The sequence below is a fragment of the Anabas testudineus genome, chromosome 22 (assembly GCF_900324465.2).
Source record: "Anabas testudineus chromosome 22, fAnaTes1.2, whole genome shotgun sequence".
NCBI classification, from domain to species: Eukaryota; Metazoa; Chordata; class Actinopteri; order Anabantiformes; family Anabantidae; genus Anabas; species Anabas testudineus.
Genome location: NC_046630.1, coordinates 4259845 through 4280719, shown reverse-complemented (window position 1 = coordinate 4280719; position 20875 = coordinate 4259845). Strand labels below are relative to the sequence as shown.

The 20875-nt window shown below is 40.5% G+C and overlaps 2 protein-coding genes across 5 annotated transcripts in view; both read left to right on the top strand.

Annotated features, from left to right (window-relative positions):
- smoc1 (SPARC related modular calcium binding 1) overlaps positions 1-8723 on the top strand; it is a 38928-nt gene extending 30205 nt beyond the window's left edge. For all 4 annotated transcript variants that reach the window (XM_026340505.2, XM_026340504.2, XM_026340503.2 and 1 more), the window contains 4 exons: positions 1437-1542; positions 1630-1874; positions 2666-2713; positions 7253-8723. In XM_026340505.2, coding sequence (XP_026196290.1) covers positions 1437-1542; positions 1630-1874; positions 2666-2713; positions 7253-7269 — 416 coding nt within the window. In that variant the 3' untranslated portion in view covers positions 7270-8723. The remainder of the gene's footprint in view (positions 1-1436; positions 1543-1629; positions 1875-2665; positions 2714-7252) is intronic.
- A 4276-nt stretch (positions 8724-12999) lies between these two features.
- Positions 13000-20009, top strand: LOC113148458 (solute carrier family 2, facilitated glucose transporter member 1). Its single transcript, XM_026340162.1, has 10 exons — positions 13000-13010; positions 15830-15962; positions 16555-16715; positions 16796-17036; positions 17636-17798; positions 17979-18163; positions 18407-18508; positions 18806-18907; positions 19137-19340; positions 19830-20009. Exons 1-10 carry the CDS (start codon positions 13000-13002, stop codon positions 20007-20009), a joined length of 1482 nt encoding a protein of 493 aa, XP_026195947.1.
- The last annotated feature ends 866 nt before the right edge of the window (positions 20010-20875 follow it).

Sequence of the window (20875 nt, the reverse complement as noted above, 5' to 3'; positions counted from 1 at the left end):
CATGACTCCTGACTGTGCAGCAGATGTGTGGCATGTTTTATGGAAGGTGTGAGTGTTGCGGGGTGCAGTAGTGAGGCTGTGGGGGGCTGATGTGGGCGTTGGAGCCTGCAGGGTGCTGAGTGGAGATATTTTTATGTACTGTAGGATGACGTTCTGAGCCGCCACAACAAAGCCCAATATTTCATAGCCATCACGTCAAGACAGGAGATTAAAGAAGGCTTGAGAGGGCAGTCTATTACCAACACGCAGCTACAGGTTCAAGCTCACTGAACACAGAGGGCCACAATATGACCTCTGTCAGGAAAACCCTTCAGCACTCAAAAGGCCTAATGTCATAAAAATAAACTGTACCACACATAAAACCAAATTGATTTTGATTGTCATTGTTGGGGCGGCATTAGCTCAGGTGGTATGGTTCGATTCCCGGTCTCTCCTAGCAACTTATCGAGGTGTCCGTCTTGTTTTACCTTGTGACCTAGATTTTAATTTCTCTCTGTAAAGGACTGTGGTCATACATTTATATAAATACATATGGCTTAAATGAACAACATCAAATCTAAGTGGCCCACTGTAAGGTGTCATGAGCACCACACTGTGCTCTTAACACCTTGCCACATAGGCTGCAAGCAGCACAACTCTTTGTGCTTCCTAACACCCCAATTTAACACTTGGATTAAGGCGCAGCAAGCCATTGCTTCTCCAACTTCGATGTGTCGTAGGAAATGCTAATTGGATTCACCTGGCGGGGCACCATACCACCTCCCACTGACGCTCTGAGCCAGCACAAAAACAATGTAAAGAAGTGAACAGAGCAAAAGAGAAGGGAGCCACGAACACTGTGAGTAAGGGAAGAAGGGTTTCGACTAAGAAAGCCTGGGAGAAAGATGGAGAGACAGAAAAAACAGAGAGAATGAGAACATTACTATGCAGCTGCGTTTGAAGTTTCCCTATAAGAGACACAATTAGGAGGGAAAAATTTGCACTGGTTTAGCATGCTATTAAAACCATACATCTGGGCAATTAAAAAGAGCTACCCAAGGTGTTCAGAATTGTGTCATAAAAGTTAACAGGTCTGCACTGCTCAACAAAGCTCTCTCATCACCACACACTTCTGTTCCACCTCTTGCCATGTGTGTCAGCTCTGTTTTTCTCAAGTCTGTTGCCATGAAGCCAAACTATGCATGTTGAAAAAAACATTACAAATCATGTATCAGTAATAGTAAAGGTAGGCTAATTAAAACACATGGTTTGCCATTCAACTCTGGACAGTGTTTGTATGCTATCTTTTACTGTGCCACAGCCGTTTTCTGTTTGACATCTGTCATTCTGGTTCACTGGTGCTGAGGCTTTAAAGGCACTTCAGCTTCACTGTGCCGTAATGACTCAAATTAGTTATGGAGGGTAATTGGTGCATTTTTGTCTTTGATTTGTGCCAGGCTGCCCAGAGGGGAAGAAAGTGGAATTCATTACAAGCTTGTTAGATGCCCTCACCACAGACATGGTACAGGCCATAAACTCACCAGCCCCCTCTGGTGGTGGGAGGTAAGTGGTGTCCTGTACCACTGCAGACTCGGTGTATTGTGTGTCAACAGCCTTTTCACTTCTGCCTGTTCCTCTGACCTTCACCAGATTTGCAGAGCCTGACCCCAGTCACAATTTAGAGGAGAGGGTGGTGCACTGGTACTTCGCCCAGCTGGATAACAACGGCAGTCATGACATCAATAAGAAGGAACTAAAACCTTTCAAGAAGTACCTTAAGAAGAAAGCCAAGCCCAAGAAATGTGCTCGCAAATTCACAGACTACTGTGACCTGAATAAGAACAAGGCCATTTCCCTGCAAGAGCTGAAAGGCTGCTTGGGCGTCAGCAAGGAAGGTAAGCACGAAAGGAAGGCTAGGGAAAAACTGATCGGGGGTGGGGGGGGGACTGGATGCAAATAGGCAGGACACGGACTAGGGGTCATAACCCTGGTGTGTCATATGCCTTGTCATAAAAAAGTCAAGTCAGTTGGTGTCAGTCAGTCAATTAGAGGAAGGGATGAAGTAACTGTGGTACAGTACATGTGACAAACAGATGTGTTGGCTGTCTTAACAAGGTGCACGGCTCAACTCGGATCAAAATGTTTTTGGATCCTATTCACTGTCAGGTTTGGAGAACTGTGACTAGCGACTTTACAGACTGGTCCTAACAGCGACCATTCATCATTAACTGTCACAAGAGAAATAATTATTTCTTACTGACATTTGTCTTTAAACATTTTAAAATAATGTTTTAAGCTATTTATAAAAGCCCACATACTACATTTACTTAGTTAACTGTAATATTTAGATAAGGAATGGCAACTGTTTAAAATAGTGACTCAGAATAAAGATAATTATTAATGTTCTTTTAATACAATTAATTCAAGTTTTTGAATAATGTTTAGAGTTGTACTTGCAAGTATTAATTTAAGGGTCTGAAAGCATTTGTAAATGAGATTTTAGTTTATTTGCACATAAAGATGTTTGATTAATGGGGAAAAAATTTTTTTAAAATTAAATCTACAACACTAACATGTAAAAAGTGCTGAGCATTTATACAGTATGTATGACTGATGGATGAACAGTACATTTTAAAAGGTAATAAAATTAAAATTTGAGTTATTGTAGTTTCTGTTTTTCTTACAGGTAGCTCAACAACAAGTGGCAACCAAGCAATAAGGCAAGGGACAAAAGGTAAACTAACCAAACCTTCACCAACGCTGCCTCTGGCTTTGAGTTGTAATTGGCTTAATATGTAATCTATTAACATGCACTTTGGAGTAGTTCCAGCACTGACTGATGTGCACTTTTGAGCTGTGCCTCTTTATTTTGTATTCAGTAAGCAACATCCCTCCTGACATTTGTGGCTGGTCTGAGAAAAAACAAAACAAAAAAAAGCTTCAAAATCATCTTGACATACAGGTAGTGAGAAAAAAAGTTAAAATGTTTTATTCCTAAACTATCATATTTGATTTACTGCAACATATGACAAGAAAGAAATGAAGCACATCCTGATATTTGAGAAACTAAAAATCAGAACAAGATCAGCACTTGTGCTTAAGAAAAATAAACTGCATAGTAATTATCTTTAAGTCAACTAATCAATTAAAAATTACAGCAAGAATTATTGGTCCTATTGGGGCTGTTGACTCTGGCCTTCAGGCCGGTTTAGCGCCACATAGGCATGAGGTCATGAGTTTACCCTGGCGCTGCCCATCTGTGTCTGGGGAACAGTGGCTCGGAGAAGGCATAACGTCAGGCCCCTCATTCCAGAGGCACAGCTGCCAGGATAAACAGCTCCAATATTGCAGCAACAGAGAAGGAGGCTGGATCTCTTGTTTTTGCTGTAGTCACTGAATCTGTCACCTTCATGCTTAAGAGCTGGAGTTAAATGACCCAGCAGCTTTACATGTCTCCTTATGCTACCTACTTGGGGCCTTTACGGATAGAGTGAGATGTGTAAAAATAGAAAGAGACAAGCAAAGCCTCCATGAAATAAGCAGGAATCTGTGAGAACATATGGCAGCATTCTGTCTTGACTAAGATGGACAGCCACTGTGTTCAGGTATGCCTAGCTGATATTTAATGGGCTGGATCCCTTTAAGTCTGGCTGCCTTTGCCAGACATATCTTACCATGCACAGTCGCAGCTTTAGATCGTCACTGACATGTTGCTGGACATATTTACAGTTTAAAGTTCTTGCTTTAAGGTAAAGGATTGTGAGCATGTGGGGTAGAGTAGCGCACATCTGTGTGAGGTTCTTCACTCTCAACATGTTGGCACCAAGAATACCTTGTAAGTTTGGAAGTGGTGGAGATGGTGGCATCCATCCTCCATAAGGACTGGAAACTTCATTATGGAGGAGATTTTCTCTTCTCTCTTTAAACATTCTCATGGTCAGGTCATTGCCAAGTAGCTGATCTGGTGCTTCAGGTGGGTCCAGAATTGCGTTTCTTCCACTGTGATTAGAGAAATACAAAAATGTTAACAGTTAACCTTGTTGCAATAGGATCTGGCAGCAGGGTTCATGATGTTCTATTTCAAAAACCTTAATTCTATTTACTGTAGAAAGACACAAACATGCTCTTGAGTAAGTGCAAACACATGCTGGTGTGCATGTATAAGTGCTTGCGCACACAAAAACACCACAGACGTGGGCATACGAAATTATAAGATATTACTGGGTCTGCTGTGAGCGATTGTTTTATACAAACGGTTTAGATTGTAGAAGACATATTCTGCTATGGAGCATGTGTAGCTGCATGTGTATGAGATAACTAACACACAGTATGTACTACTATGCATTGTAAACAGTAGGACTTTAACCCAAATTGTCATTTTTTTATAACGTTTAATAAACGTTTTCCTGAAAAGTCAGTCAGTTTATAAAACATACATTTTTTTATGACCTTTTATGAATATCAGCTGTTGACTAAGAGGGGACATTATAATACACCTGATTACTTTAGGTATTTATTAGTATTTAGTTTTTTTCCCCTCACTTCCTGTCCTGGTCTCCTCTTCTCCTCATGTTAGTTCTAGCTGCGTCTGTCATTAGGCATGAATTAAAGGAGAGTATTATTCATTAGGCCTGGAACTGGGGCTACGGGACCATTAGAGTCAGGTCCAACAGTAATTACTCCACACCATATGGGTTTTAATTACTGTGAAAACAGCTTGACACAGTGCACTGTTGAAGACAGTGATGGTTAGCTTTGTATTGTTTCCCCACCATCACCTCCTGAAATTCTGGGGATGTGTTACTAGAATAGAAATCAATTTCTCAAGTCCTCCTTGCATAGTCTTCTGTTCAAGTTGCCAACATGTACAGGTACACCATGATTCCCAGCTCCTGAGCCAAGTGTCTTTATTGGTTGGCCCCAGGTGAGGCCAGGCGATTCTCTACTAGACAGGATCTACTTTCAGTTCTTTATCACAAGTGGGGCCAAGGTGTCCAGGGAGAGGCCTGGGGGCTTTGTGTTGTTAATGGCACAGACAGTGCCCTCAGTGACTAGGAGGAGAGAAGGGAGACGACCAGTCACTGCCCTGGAGCCTGGTAATTGCTAAGCCGATTCATTAACAATACTTGGGCTCAGCTTTTTACAACAGACATTGATCTGAGTTAAAGAGAAGAACAGCATGACTTCACCGGAAAGAGGCATCAGAAAATATTGTGATATTTGCAGAGAACACACCACTAATGCAGCTAGTGTTAAGGATTTATGATAGTTTAATATACACTGAATATGCATCCCAAACACTCTCAGTGAGGTTAAAGTCTGGATTCTGTGTTAACCAGTCCATGAGGCTGATGAAAATGATGTCTAATGCTCCCTGCACCAGTCTCTCACTATTTGAGTTTGCCAGTGAAGCCTGGTATTGTCATCTGTGCCATCAGAGAAGTCACTCAGAGCATTCAGGTAGCTGAAATATATTAATCACTGCAGTAATTATCCAGGAAGGCTCTTACCTATGTGCTTAGTTAAATCCAGGCAGTGACTTTTTTTTGGCCAAGCAGGCTACGTACTACAGTTCTGGACCCTGAGCTGCTCGCTTAAAAAGCCATAAACACCAGAGTGGCCAAACAGCAGTCAAATAATAGCTGGTTTAAATTTCTCAGCATTGAAGTGACTTCTTTATGTGTCATTTGCACCTAAATGTTCGATGTTTGCCAGGTTAATAGAGGATAATGATGTGGGTCAGTCTGTTCAACAGACAGACACACACAAAAAAAAAAAAAAACTACTGGCAAGGCTACCATGAAATTTGTAGTGTTTGTTTTTATTGGTCACTGGAGGGGAGATTGTAATCATGTCCACAATCAGGCCAAAACCTCCAATTCTACTTGTATGGAAGAAATGCCAAAATCCAATAGGCACATTGCCATTCAATTTGTTGCGCATGCTCATGCTTAAAAAGGGATACACATTTTAATTTTGGATACTCCCACTCAGATTTCTTAAAGGATTGCTGTGGATATTTGTGATGATTGCTATATTGCGGAAATGACCATAGCTAAACAAAGCACAGCAGGATACAGCTGAGCAGAATTTCCTTTCAATAAAGCAGACTTGTTGTCTGCAACATGATTTTATGTGAAATTTAGCTATAACAGTGTTTGTTATCCAAAACTGTATTTCTGTTTCCGATAAATGTTTCACAGATAAAACTGAAAACAGACACAGTACAAATAGATGGCCCTAACTTTTTTATTTTATACCAGTAAAAGGTATAGGTGAAAGCATTCACTACCAGGTTTACTCAGGAGGAAGGTGACTTACAATTTATGGAGCTGTGCAGAGATAGTGGCACTTTAGAGTTTGACCATATGACACAGATGTAAATGCATCACCTGAAACTATAGAAGCTTCCAGAGTGAGTAGGGAACTCAGTCGGACATCCAGTTCATGACTAACATAACCAGCACTGACAGAGCGAGCACCTGTACATCCCCACCTCCACAGGCGGCTCTCACGCACCCTGAGGAGGTCCTCTGCTCTCCAGCCATCTGTAAGCAATCTAAACTCTTCACTTATCTCCTTTTCCCTCTCCTTCTCTTTTCTCTGCCACCATCACTCGTTTATCTGATGGATGAGAGGGCAATATATCCTTAAATGCACCATTATACATTTGTTTGTAACATCACCAATCAATGGTACAGTACATGTGGATTATTGGGGTAAAGACAGTATACAGCTGCTTAGCAGATGATCTGTGGTTAGAAATAGCCATCTTTCCTTTAGTCATATAGTAAATCCATCCTTTTCTATCCTTCTTTTATTGAAATGGTAAAGAAAGGATAGAGGCAGTGGCAACAGAAAGAAAAATGTCAACAAACCAGGCTGCAGAAGACGCAATGCTACGATTTTAACCAGACACACACGCGTGTATTCATACGTACAGCGGGGTAATGAATGATGTGGCTGTTTTGTTTGATGCTGATAAAATGTAGTGAAGAAAAGGTGATAGGACTGTAGCGAAGAAAAATGGTGTCAGCTGCAGAGAGCGGGATCTGCTTTCCACATGGTCAGTCAGAGCCGTGCACATATCGAGAAGAACACACACATACACACAAATAAATACATACAGCAATGACATGTGCTAAAGGGTTTGATTAATGCAAATGTATTCACTGGCAACAACTGCAACATCCATCAACAATCTTTTTTTTTTTATTTTATTTTAACTAATTAGCATTTTCCTTTCCTCTCTTGTCTGTCTTTCTGCTCCCAGTGGGTCATCTGGTGTGAGAAGAGAAGAACCCAGAAGCTGAGACGAGAGCAGAGGGCACAGAGGGAAGGCATCAGTACGCTTGTTGACAGGAAAGAGAAAGATGGAGCAGAAAAATTAAGAAGTTCCTGAGTTAAAAACAGAAAATGAACAGAAAAACAAGAGAAGAAAACAAAGCGGCGCCAAAATATTTGCACTTTCTCCTCCCTAAGTTTGACATGTTATCTGTTTGTATGTGTTATTTTTTCTTAAGGTGACTGAAAAGGCTTAAAACATAAAAATAAGGATATATTTGTAAAGAGATGACAGACTCACCACTGGAAGAGCAAGTATGTGTATAACACACTTCTCTGTGTGTTCAGTCACTGTTGTGATCTGTTCTGTTCTCGGATAAGAGCAGGCACTAGCACATATTTTGTCGTTATTATATTAAACTTACATGGCGTGCTATTAAATCATGTTAGATTTAATAGCACGCAGGCCAACAGTAAACCTTATAGAAAGTCACATTGTGTGTGTGATATATACAAACACACACAAACAAAAAGAAAAAACCTTCAATCCAGACCAATTCAATCAAATGTGTAATGGATGTCAACATACAATACAAGTGAACATGTATTAGAATTAAACTGTGACCGTGGAATCAAATCTATCTGCACAGAATTAGCTGGATGAATCTTCTTGCACTGTACAGAACTTTTATAGAAACATTAACATGGTTCAAGAATCAGTGTTGAACAGTCCGATTTGTTAAGTCTGCTTTTATTTCAGTACATACCAGTGTTGGGGTACTATTCACTCTAATTACTAAGTAGTTACTTCACTTGCATACTTAAAAAGACTCTGTGCAGCCCAAAACGACGGATGTAGTTTGCATCTTCCTTAGTTATTGAGCATGTAGTGTGCACAGGCCTTTGCACTGTTTTCCCTGTAGTTTGTAGCTCAAATAAACAACAACAACAACAAAAAAAGAATAACTATAGTTAGAAAAAAGTCAAAAAGTAAATGGGAACAGCTTGTCAGGTTTAGAAATATGTATGAAAAGAGGTGAGAGATAATCTCAAAGCCATGCATCACCCTAGCACTGGTACGGTACATCCACACAGATTAGAATTGACAAGTTCACTTCTCGGATGTCACACCACAGAAAACGTCATTGAGATACTAATTTTGTTGGCAGGGTGGGATGGGGATCAGTGGTTTCTGCTCATTCAGCTTGAGCACTTCCAAAATCCATCTGACCTGCGCTCTGAACAGTCCCCTGAATGCTTCATATCCATGACACACACCGAGTGAAAGATGGTAGAGACGTAGGAGGAGGGAGAGCAAGCATTAACCACTCAGATTCACATACATGCACATTGTAGTTCAAACCGATGAAACATTTTTACATTCATACATACGTGTGGTTGTAAAGATGTTTCATAAGGAAAAGAGGTAGCTAAACCCAAAAAAAAAAAAAAAAAAAAAATCAATGGACCAGTATTCCATCTCTATTCACTTAGCTCAGTTGTCGTATTCACATTTATCCTCATTATGTAAACAGGGTGTGGCATTTACAAGTGCTAATTTCTAAAAATAAACATTTTAGCATCCCCCAGTAAAATCAGAGTACATTGTGTGTATGTCAACACTTTTATTGTCTTTCCTCCAACAGCTGAAGTTGCTCTTGTTCTGTGAAACACCACATATATTTGGAGCTTTGCCACCTTTTGTAAGACAATGCAGTTGGTCTTAAAATACCCTCCAGGGTGTCCGATTAATAGGCAGACAAATGAGAAGGAGAAGAAGAATAAATAAAAGTTTTAGATTGCAATAAAATGTCTCTCACATTTGGGAACAATTGAGTTTCAAAACTGGAAAATTGCAAGTTTGCTGTGGTCTGAGTGCTTGAGTATTTCTTAGCGTACTCCCAAGAGTCACTGCAGTAGCTCATGAACATGAGACGATAAAGGTGCCTATTGTAAATATGTACAATATAACCTTCATTTGCTGGTTTTAGTAAATTGCATTGTGAGACGTGTTCACTTATGTCACTGTCATCCTTCTATACTTTCCAGTGTGTTTGTCATGTCAAACAGTAGGATATTACAGTAGCTGATTCACAACACTGAAATGCTTAGACCAGACTGTATGTTATCAGCTCTGAACAGTGTTTATTTTATCTGTGGAAGTGTGTTTTATGATTCCTGCCATTGCTATTCACGGTCAAGAATGTATACAGTATCTGGTGCTTAATCCATAACAATCCCAAATCCAGATTTGTCTAAATTGAACTGCACAAGTGTGCCAAGAATGAGAAAAGAAGCTTTTCATTCTTAGAGGTCTGTGGAGACTCTCCTGAGTGCCTGCTTCAGTCCAGGTTTTGAACACTGGGCTTGTGTGTGTCTGCTGAAGTGTTTCCAGACCCTGTAGAGCAACAGATCACATGCAAGATCTAAAAAACCTAACAGACTAGTAATCACTGCTAATCACGATGGGGGGATGTATAGCGAGGAAGGCTTACAGATGACTATCAGTCTGACAGTGAAAAGCCAAGATCGTCTTACTGCTCACCAGCCACTTTTCCGCTCTAGGGCCCTAACAGGATTGTCAGGATCATCCCAACATTTCTTACTAATTCTTATCCATAGCTGCAGGAATTAGAGCCGCCGGGAAACGAAACGCCAAGATGTGTTGTCTTTGGGTGAAACTGCTCGGAGTAAAACAGCCAATGTGGCACGAGGTGCAGCGGTTTGGCTCAGCAGTGAAAACTAAAATGCTTCTCCGGTGTAATGTAAGCCTTCATTCCTGAGCTATTTGAACCTCACAGTAGTAGTGTCGCAGCAGACACTGAATAGACAGAAGGTAAATAAATAATGATAATGACACACGAAGAATAGAAAGGTCCCACTGTAGGAATCCACTTTATGAAGTGCCTCTTGGCTCTCAGCAGTAGCTTTCACCTGGGTTGTATCAATGTTTTCAATAGTTCCCACCTGACGTGTGACTTCAATTTAAAGTGTCCCTAATGAGAAAAAGGGCTGTTGATGACCTGCAATGAGAACCACTGAATAACAAACGTACCAGTTACTTTAACTTAACGCCTCTCTGTGGAAGTGGATGAGGTGTGATTTGCCTCCCAGAGCACACAAATCCCTTGAATAAGGCTGTTATTTATCTTCTGCAGAGCCAAACGAAGGGAATAAAAGTGCACACAGTACAAAAGATGAGGCCCTTAGGTGGGGAAGAGTTCAATACTGACCCCTATTAGCAAAGATGGTTCATTGCAGACTGCAGATTCACACACTGATGCCTGTTAGCCAGGTATGCACACGGTGGATTGAATATCATTAAATGCCAATAAAAGTTTTAAACAAAGGTTATGTGTCGCAATTTTTTTTAATTGTACTGGGTGCTAACAAGTTGGAATTAGCATGAAAACACAATGAAATTTGGCAGAAATCATGTTATAAATAACAAAAAGTGGACTCTATGGTTTCTATATAAATAATTAAGTGTAACTGTCCCAATGTTTCAGTGTCAGAACTACACTGTTGATGTGTGTGTGCTCTGTGAGATGCTTTGATTTAGAGATGAGACTTCAAAGGTGCGGATGCTCAGAGTGCATGATGGGAGGTGGAGGGTTTTGGGGTGAGGTTTGCTGGTGGAGGGGGGGAGGGGTGTATCACAGATGAAATTGGAGCCAAGAGGCAGCTGCACTACATCTGTCTTGTACTGACACATGTGGCTTTTGACTTCCAGTGTGAAGTTCAAAAGAGTTTTATAATGACGCAGCTGCTTAAAGATGTGTGTGTGTGTGTGTGTGTTTTCTCCTTTGTTAAAGGTGGGGTGGCGGGTAGCAGGTTTGCCAAGGGGGTTTCATAGGTGAGGACTGGAATTTGGGTTTTGAAAGTGAAATGTGGGCAGTACAGGTGCTGTATGATGTTTATCAGGAGAGTTTTCTCCTGATAAAGATCTTTAAACCTGTTTTCTACCATTTAGACATGAACACATCAGGTTCATGTTATTTATTAAAATACTGTATGTGAATTATTCACTTAACATCTTGATAATAACAAATATTTAAGATGTCCACACAAAAAGATCCAGTGGATTCTTTTTCATATCATTATAAATGTCTTTAAAAACTGTTAAGATGTAATCCTAGGCTCTGGGAACATGTGAGCGGGGTATCAGTCCAGGTAGGGGTTCCCCAGTACAATAGTCTACTATTTTACATGCCTCACATGCTTTGATAGTGATTAGTAATTTTGCATAGTTTTCTTTCCTCCCGGCGCCTTGAAACACTTAGACACAGATCAAATACACCATTACAGGTAATTAGAGAGGGCCATTAGCTTGTATGATAGCCAAGCATTAGCAGTGGGGGGATGATGGTGCACCCTGCTCACCATTTGTGCCTGATGCCCTCTGTGCCTGCAGCAGCACCTGCCCAGCAGCATGAGTGCAGGGTCACGGGGGTTGCTTGTCAGGAGAGAGACACGAGGGTCAAAGGTCAAGTTCCAGACAGGCGTATCCCCGCACTGATTGACAACTCAGCTGCAAGAACACAGCTTGCAGGTGGACACTGTATTTTACACCCTAACACAAACCAATCTTTGTAGAATCACAAATTAAATCCCTGTTAGTTTTTACTGAATTTGTTGTTGAGATTTTAATTCTTAGAAAAATAGAAGAGACACAGAAAAACCTGTTAATTGGGTTGATTTAAACACAGATGTCCTCTCTTCTTTAATGTTAAAAATAAAGCAAAAGATGCAACGTTCATGATGGAGAGATTTCAAAAATAAAGTTTCCTACTTATCAGTAGTCTGGAAAATAATTATAAATAATTTACAATGTTAAGAAATAAAGTTTTGCAATATTAAACTACCCTTTATTTTAGGTCTAAAGTTTTATGGGAAGTCTGTGTGTGTTTTCTGTCTTTGATAAAACCCGAGTATTTCACACATGAGTCAGTGCTGTGCAGCTCTCTGAATTAAAACGATCTGCTTTTCATCACCTTCATTGCTCACAGGCCACTTAGTATTTATTTGCACATATTTCACTTTTTTAAGTTTTATTATAACTGTTATTTTCAGGCACAAATCATGTGGTTTGTGGTGAGGCTAGGGAATGTTTCCTCAACCAAAATTATGGTAGTTTTTTTTTTTCTTCCAACCTTTTATTTATTTGGCTTTTGCATCCTGGCAGCGAGAAGCCTTTACTGCCCATTTGGATTTGTTCAGCAGGCAGGCGAGCATGCACTGACGTCATGATTTCATTTTGCTAAGTCACATATAACCTTGTTATTAAGTGGTAATGGCTCGTGTGCACACATACAGTCTACATACGTTCATTATGGACATGAATGTCATGGAAATATTGGAGTTTCACCAACACAACATACGGTTCATCAGTTCAAATAAGTTATTGGAAGGTGTAGTCACTGCGCCAAAGTCTGGAAGAAGACCCACACTGTGCGCCACAGTTGGCCAGTCAGGAAATTAGTTTGGCTGGTCAGGAGCAACCGAGGAACCATCAGGACACAGGTCTGCCATGACCTAGCTGCTGCTCAAGAGTTTTACAGCACCATGGGCTAAAAGAAACAAAAAACAAAAACATCCAAGACAGAGGCCCCTGCTCCAAAGATCCACATCTTCAAGCTGAGCTAAATTTGGAAGATTATCACATGGACAAAATAAAATCCTTCTGGATTAAAGTTTTATGGTTAGATGAGACAAAGACTGAGTGGTTTGGCCACAATGACTCCAAGGTGAGACTCTCAATCCCAAGAACACTGCAGCTACTGTTGAGCAGTAGCGTGCTATGAGGCAGCTTTCAATGCCTTTGCTTACCCTGCTGAAAATCTGCAGATTGATTTAACCGAACATTCAGGAGTGAAATGCAGCCAGAATTCTTGTTGATGGCCACCTTTGGTTTGGTATTGATTAAAATTCATGTCTATTATAAAGTATGGACTGTAATCTTCTGACTACAACTATAGCCTAGACATGAAGGACTATGTGCATATACTATCAGTAAATCGAGACAGTGATAGTATATATCACTGTCTCGATTTACTGGTGTAACAGTAATTTGATAAGACCAGATTTGATTAAATTTCACTGATGCATGTTAACAAACACGGGACATGCCAGTAAAGACGACTTTAATTTATGAGATGGAAATAAAACAAAACCATAAAACTGAAGTAATGAGATTCAAGTACTAAATGACTTCATAGGTGGAAAACAGTGGATAAAGTGTGTATATTAGCTTCATGGAATAAAGGATATAATATTTATCATTCATTAAAAGTTTTGCTCCACATAAATATACTGTAAAATACAGGCCCACACACAAATCTGTTCACCATCACATACTGTACACTAAAATGTGAACTCGAGTGACCTGATCATACAAACAAACACATCAGGCCCAGATGGTTTTAGCTCCTAATGCTCCATCGCTCCCCCTCATATGAGTTGTGCTTATTTATCTCTGATCAAGCTCAGTCTGATTTTGGGATCATGCTGATCCAGTCTGTGCATGTTGCTTCTGTCACAGGTCCAGAATGAACTGGCAGATTTTGGAAACTGATACGTCTATGACAGATAACAAGGAGCATTTTAGGCCAGCAACAGGGTCGACGTCACAGGACAGGGGGGAAGTGCACACAACTATTTCACCCAGGTCCAATCTGTGGCTAATTTGTCACAGCATTGCACGACAGATGTTAATAACTCTTCTTAAAAACACCCAGTGTGCATTGAATTAGGGTTGCTGTGAAAGATTTTTTCCATTTTCAATTACTGATTATCTGCTCATATACAGATATGCTGACATAGGGAGCATTGTGATGTCCTCAAACTGCTTGGTTTGTTTCAAAACCTTTCATTCAGTCAACTAAGCGACTAATATCTGCAACTCTACAATTAATTATGCTGCTGTATGGGTCTGTAAAAACAATTGTCATTGCTCGTAGGATTTGTCCTATACAATTGTCATTGACAATTGTTGGATAAATTCAGAAACATGTGATAATTACTTACTTATTTACTATTTTCTTAGTTCCTAGAAAGACAGCTAGGTATATTAGGTGTTCCCCTGTTGTTCTGACACTCAGGAGACGTCCTTTTCTGTGAACATCTTCACAGTACACAGACAAAGATAGTTACAACCCCACACAGACGCACACAGCGTGTTATTGTGTTGCGTTACTGCCAAATACCTATTGAGTGTTCCAAAAGGAAATAAATTGCTGCCTAATGCTGACTTGGGAACAGTTGTGTTCTCTCCAACAAGGTTAGTTTAAGGCGTTGGTGCAGCAGACCGACCGATCCACAGTCAGTTAGAACTGAGGATGTAGATCAGCTGGTCAATGAGAACCAGAGGAGGCCACAGCTATTCTGCTACTCTGACAAGTGTGTCTCAAATTCACCAGCTGGGTGTGACTTCATCACCGGACTCACTGGTCCAGTGTGTGTGTGTGTGTGTGTGTGTGTGTGTGTGTGTGTGTGTGTGTGTGTGTGTGTGTGTTTGTGTGTGTGTGTGTGTGTGTGTGTGTGTGTGTGTGGTTTGCAGCAGTGTCTTCGTGAAGAAAAACTGAGACAGTCATATCTGAAACGAGACTAGATCGAGGTTTGACACTCGGGAACAGTGGTGGGAACGTTAGATATAGATAATATTGATAAGTAGAGGCTGATATTCAACATTTTAATTCTTTGCATGCTGCACAAAGTATAAAAGCTGTACTGGTTTTCCATTTTTCTATTTATATTTGTGGACAAGACCTGCAGTGGGCTTTACTCCAGGATACAGGTAAGTCAGAATACAGCAATACAGAAAAAGACATTAACATAGAAATTTACTGATTAATTTTTTTGATGCACAGATGATTATTTTTTTTTATTGCTTATGCTGAAACATTCCTCTGAATGTCTGTGTATAAGTAAAATAACAACTTCCACACACTACACTTATTGTGTATGACAATTATACAATATTGTGATGACTTTAAATTGTTATCTTACATGTACTAATATTATTTGTCAACATAAGCAAATGTCAAATCCTCTACTTCTTTATTTAAACTCTGGCAACACTTGGGTTTTCACTGAAGATAAAACCGGAGGAAAATAAATGCACCTACATTCTGAAGGAGTGATACCCCATCTCACCAGATCAAATGGCATCAGAGGAGGTTTGTTTTAATATTTTTACAGCTGATCAGTGACACACAGAGACTAACACTCACTTGTGGTTAATTAAAATACTGGACGTCTTGCCAGTGTGTGAACATGCTGCTGTTCCTGCCTTGACCTTTACAGATTTGTCACATGCATGTTCAAATTGGGGAAACCATGAAGAGTCAGTGAGATTAGTCACTGAGCTGAGTTCACATGTTTTAAATCTGTGCTGCACAGAAAACTTTACATTGTTTAAATAATTTTGATTAAAAAAAATATTAAATTTTACACCATGTCATTTAAAATGCAAAAGCTAAACTCTCAGGAAATCTGCCTGATATGAGTAAATTTGACTTATTTGAGACATTTTCCCTGTTGAATGCTGAGAAGTTAAAATGTAAAGTAATAAATTTCACTTACCAACACTGTCACGGCAGAGCCATCTGACAGCCATGCTCCTGACCTCCATCTTGGCTGTGGTGCTTGGCTCCCTACAGATCGGCTACCATACCGGCAATGTCAACGCTCCAGGCAAGGTGAGCTGAAAGGTTGAAATATTACCTGATGTTAGTTAATACTAACAACAATACTTTTATTTTAGAAGTTCTCGATACTGCAAGTTTTGTCTCTTTTGTGGAAATGTTTAATTATCGATGTGACTATGATGCACTTTTACATAAATATCAGATTAGCTGCCTGAAAAAAAATACTAACTCCTTCATTTAAAATAATGGTTCCAAATAAGCATATTTATTCACTCAGACCCTGAAGCAAAGCTGCAAAAAGATCTTACAGAGCAATAGTCTTTAAATGCAACTCAAGTATAGAACAACAACACGGGACCATAAATCACAGCAGACAAATGAACACAGCCGACTCTCAAGCCTCCATAAAAACACTGAAATGTCCAGGCACAGCTCCAGGCCTGGCTCTCCTGGGCTGGCAGGACTTTGCTTTTTCACAGGTAGACTTTACTACACTTTGACAAGTGAGGTAAATTTAGTCCATCACAAACCTTCAGCTTTCTATATTTCTCTCAACACGTTCTTATCCTTTAAAACACCCCTGAATTAAGTCAAGAGCACCATTGAGTTTTCTGATGTAACCCATCTCTTTACCATGTTTCAGATCATTGAAGAGTTCTTTAACCACACTTGGAGAGCCAGGCACAACCAGTCGATGCCAGACCACAGCCTGACCCTCCTCTGGTCGCTCTCTGTCAGCATTAAGGACTTGGGAGCCTTGTTGGGCACGTTGGGAGTAAAATATTTAGCGGATTCTTATGGCAGGTAAAAAAGGGCAGAAGAAGCACTTTAGAATTTTATTTCATCATTGTCTCACTGTTTTCATTTGTGTCCTTCTCCTTCAGACGTAACTCCATCTTAATAGTCAACTGTCTGTCTGTGGTGGGAGCATGCCTGATGTCCGCCTCTAAAGCGAGCAAATCGTTCGAGGTCCTCATCCTGGGACGGTTGGTGTTCGGTCTGTTCTGTGGCCTGGTGATGAGCCTTAATCCCCTTTACATCCAGGAAGTATCCCCCACCAATCTCAGAGGAGCCTTTGCTACACTCAACCAGGTGTCCTTTGCCTCTGGCATCCTAGTGGGAATGGTGAGGACGAAGACATCATGAGTTGGCTGATGCCGATTTTAGTTGGGGTCAGATGTCTACATTTAGAAAACACAGTCAGTCTCCACATACAGATGTGCAGTGACTGTAAGATCCAGTGGTCTTGGACAAAGATTTCTCTCTAATTTGAGTCACTCAGTGATTTATCTTTTATTAATGATGTGTTCGCTTTAACTTGCATGTTGAGATGGTCAATATTTGGATTTGCTGACTTAACTGGACTCGTCCAATTTATTAGGCTGCTAATACACTATCAATCATGTCTTTGCCGGTTGTCCTAAGACTTTTTTAGTGTTCGTGCTTTTCTTCTTTTCCTCCATGTAAAGATGGAGATTTTGTTTTGGTGTTAAATTGTGATTAATCACCACAAGCTCGAGTCGTTTTTGTGGGTGATGCTGACGAGAAACATCCTGACGTTCGAGCATTCCTTCTTCGCTCTTACCACTATTATCTCATTAAGTAGAACAAAGGCATCTTTATGAAGTAACTGTTACTAAACTTCTAACTGGGACCGTTTTGGATCCAGAGAAATGACATGAATAAAGTGTCATTTAGAAAGTCCCTGTATTTGTTTGCTGCAGGTGGCTAGTCTTGAGACAGTGCTGGGCACGGAGCACTACTGGGCCATGATGTTGTCCCTGTCACTCATCCCAGCTCTGGCACAGTACCTGGTCCTGCCTTTCTGCCCCGAGAGCCCTCGTTACCTTCTCATCAACCGGGGGGAGGAGAGCAACGCTGAGGCCGGTGGGTCCCGCTGCAGATGTTGACTTTACTGGTCACACTGTTTTCATTAAACTGGAAATAGATACTGTAGCTGCCGAACAGGGTTCCTACATCAGTAGTATCAAAGTTTTTCAATGCATTTAAAGCACACTGTACTATAGCTGCACCTCCAACAGCTTTTAAGATATTTTAACCCTGCAGCTCTGCTGAGGCTGAGAGGCAGCACAGACAAGGTGTTTGCTGAGCTGAAAGAAATGAAGGAAGAGGCTGCACACGCCGAGAGCGGCGTCACCACACGCGAGTTCTTCAAGAAGCGCAGCTACAAGCAGCCCATCATCATTGTCCTGGTTGTCAACTTGGGGAGCCAGCTGTCTGGATTCAATGCGGTAAATTTAGCAACTAAACGAGTTTCTTCTTTGGTGATTAAAGCTTCTCTTTCATTATCATGTGAATGCCGAGCTGCAGTGATATTTGTTCATTAAATTATTCAGCCTCAGCACTTCTAACCAGCTCCCACTCGGATTCTGGGGCACTGTGTTATTCCACTACTGCAGCTCTACATTCCTAAAAAGCACTAAAACATGTCCCAGTAACCCAAATTAAAGTCAGTTCCTGTTTTCTTCTTCCAGATCATTAATTATTCCACCAGAATGTTCCAAGCAAAGTTTGACCAGGCCAAATACCTGACTCTGGGTGTGGGGGCTGTTAATGTGACCTTCACTTTGGTAGCAGTAAGTCCAAAATCTACTGGTGACCCTTTACAGTATTGTATTAATACACTGGATGCTCAACAGCAACTCAGCTATTTCAACTAAAAATTTAACTTGTCACATTTTTGCCACAACGTGCACCAACGTCTTGGCTTGAAGAGAAAAGTATTGTCACCATTTCCTCACGAATGGTTTTGCAACTTAAACCACAGCAGGATAATTGCCCTGATGATTAATAAAGTTCTTTGAATCTTGAATTTAGAAGTTGGGATGAAATGTGAGTACGGTCACCACATTGTTGTTTTTTCCCCTCTGCAGTTCTTCTTGATGGAAAGGGCAGGACGAAAGAGGCTGCTCCTGACTGGTTTCATCTCCATAGCAGTGTGCAATTTACTCATGACCATAGTTGATTCTGTCCTGGTAAGATCATCTTAATGTGGTGATATTATGATTTGCCCAGAAACAGATCTATTTTAATCTTGGATTAAAACGATGACATTAAGGCAGAGCAAGGCCTTTACTGGAGCATTTTTTCCGAGAGCTGTTTTTACAAAAGGAGATTTGCTTTAAATTAAAAATGTGAGTAGCAGCGTGGTTCCAACCAACCATCTTTCAGTAAGTTGAACTTGAACGTCTAATCACTTCACAGCATCTGGTCCCAGAGCTGCGGAGCCTGCAGGTCCTTCTGGTTTTCTGCCTGATTTCAGCCTACGAGCTGGGCCCCGGCCCCATCTCCTGGTTCATCGCTGCTGAGCTGTTCGACCAGCCTGGTCGACCCATCGCCATGGCTTTCACCAGCATGCTCAACTGGGGAGGGAAGTTTGTTCTGGCACTTCTCTTTCCCCCGTTACTGGTGCGTTTATACCTTTGGCTCGCACGTTGTAAGCTAAACGTCAGGGGAAACTCTGAAGGTGGATTTCTTGTTTGCTTTTGCCGCTTCTCTTTCACCTTAGAGATGCAGACGTTAAATACAGACTGTAAATCTGTTCTACACATATGCATCTACTGTAAAACAGAAATAAATCTTTTAAACGTTAAATATTTATAAATCTGCTGCTAAATCATTTAAAAATAAGGTTGAACCAGTAGAAATTCAATTAATAGTTAACATGGGAGACATCTGTTTGCAGTAGAGCGACAGAGATGGCGGCCAACCTGAAACTAAAACCATTGAACCGACTCAAACAGCCTTTTTTGGTTTTCTCCTCTTTTATTCTTCCCCATCCTCTGCAACTACTTTTAACTTTGTTTCATAGTACTTATGCTGTAATTTGGGAGATGATGCTTAAAACTTAAGATCAAATACCCCGATTTAAAAATCATCTGTCTCTCCCACACACAGAAAGTCTGCGGTGTGTACATCTATCTCCTCTTTATGACTGTGGCTCTGCTCGCCTTCATCTTTACCTGGATTCGCCTCCCTGAGACAAAAGGCCGCACATTCGATGACATAGCAGAGGAGTTCAGAGGAGCCGAGGGCATCCCTTTGCACAATAAGGCTGGATTCAACACTTTCACCTGACCGACCTCTTGTGCCTTATTCAGTCTGGTCGTGTTCAGACTGTTTAGGGTCAGTTTAGTGCATGTTGTGATTGACCTTTAGTGTGAAAGGTATCATGTTATTAAACTTTAGGTTATGTTATATGTCAGTGTAACTGTTTTGTACAGTAAGTGTGCCTTTAAATGCACCTGTTCAGCTTCAGGTGAAGCCAACAGACAGAGCAACCTCCCAGTTTGTTATTTGTCTGTGAAATCTCTCATATCCCTGAGCAGTGTACACTTGTAAGATGTCTGTTCAAATAAATCACAGCTTTGTGAATAAATATTGTACTCTATATGATCTACAGAGTCTAAGAAACATGATCAGTACAAGTTAGGGTTTTAAAACACCAGGGAAAAAGTAAAATCTAAATTGTGCTTGATTCTAACAATCTCTACTGATGTTCTGTTAAACTGATTGCATTGTTTTAATTTATCAATCAATATAATTTAGTCATGTGTGGTTTGTAATCTGTAGAGAAAAATAAGCTAAGTTTACAGAGTTCTTGGAATTTAATATTTTTTCTGTAAGAGTTTCAAGAACAATAGTGAAAGTACGAGGATGTTATCAAGTAAACAAATCGAACCTACCAGACTTCTCCATCTATCTGAATCTTTGGAGAATAGAAACATCGCCATCTACTGGACCAGACAGTTTAGAAGCTATTGGGCTACTTAATATTTCCCTCATGGTACCTTAGAGAGCTCATAACAGTGTTGGAAGCAATTTAAAAATAAAAAAGACAAATGGCAAATGGTCAACGATTCTAGCAACTTCCTGAGCTGAAGTGTTTTTACTTTAGTGCTGATCTGTGAGTTTGCATCCATGAAGGGTTGAGTAGATTGTTT

Coding starts and splice junctions, on each gene's coding strand:
- LOC113148458 (XM_026340162.1), top strand. Junction 17,799..17,978: donor GGAGAGCAACGCTGAGGCCG/GTGGGTCCCGCT, acceptor TTAACCCTGCAG/CTCTGCTGAGGCTGAGAGGC. Junction 18,908..19,136: donor CCATAGTTGATTCTGTCCTG/GTAAGATCATCT, acceptor ATCACTTCACAG/CATCTGGTCCCAGAGCTGCG.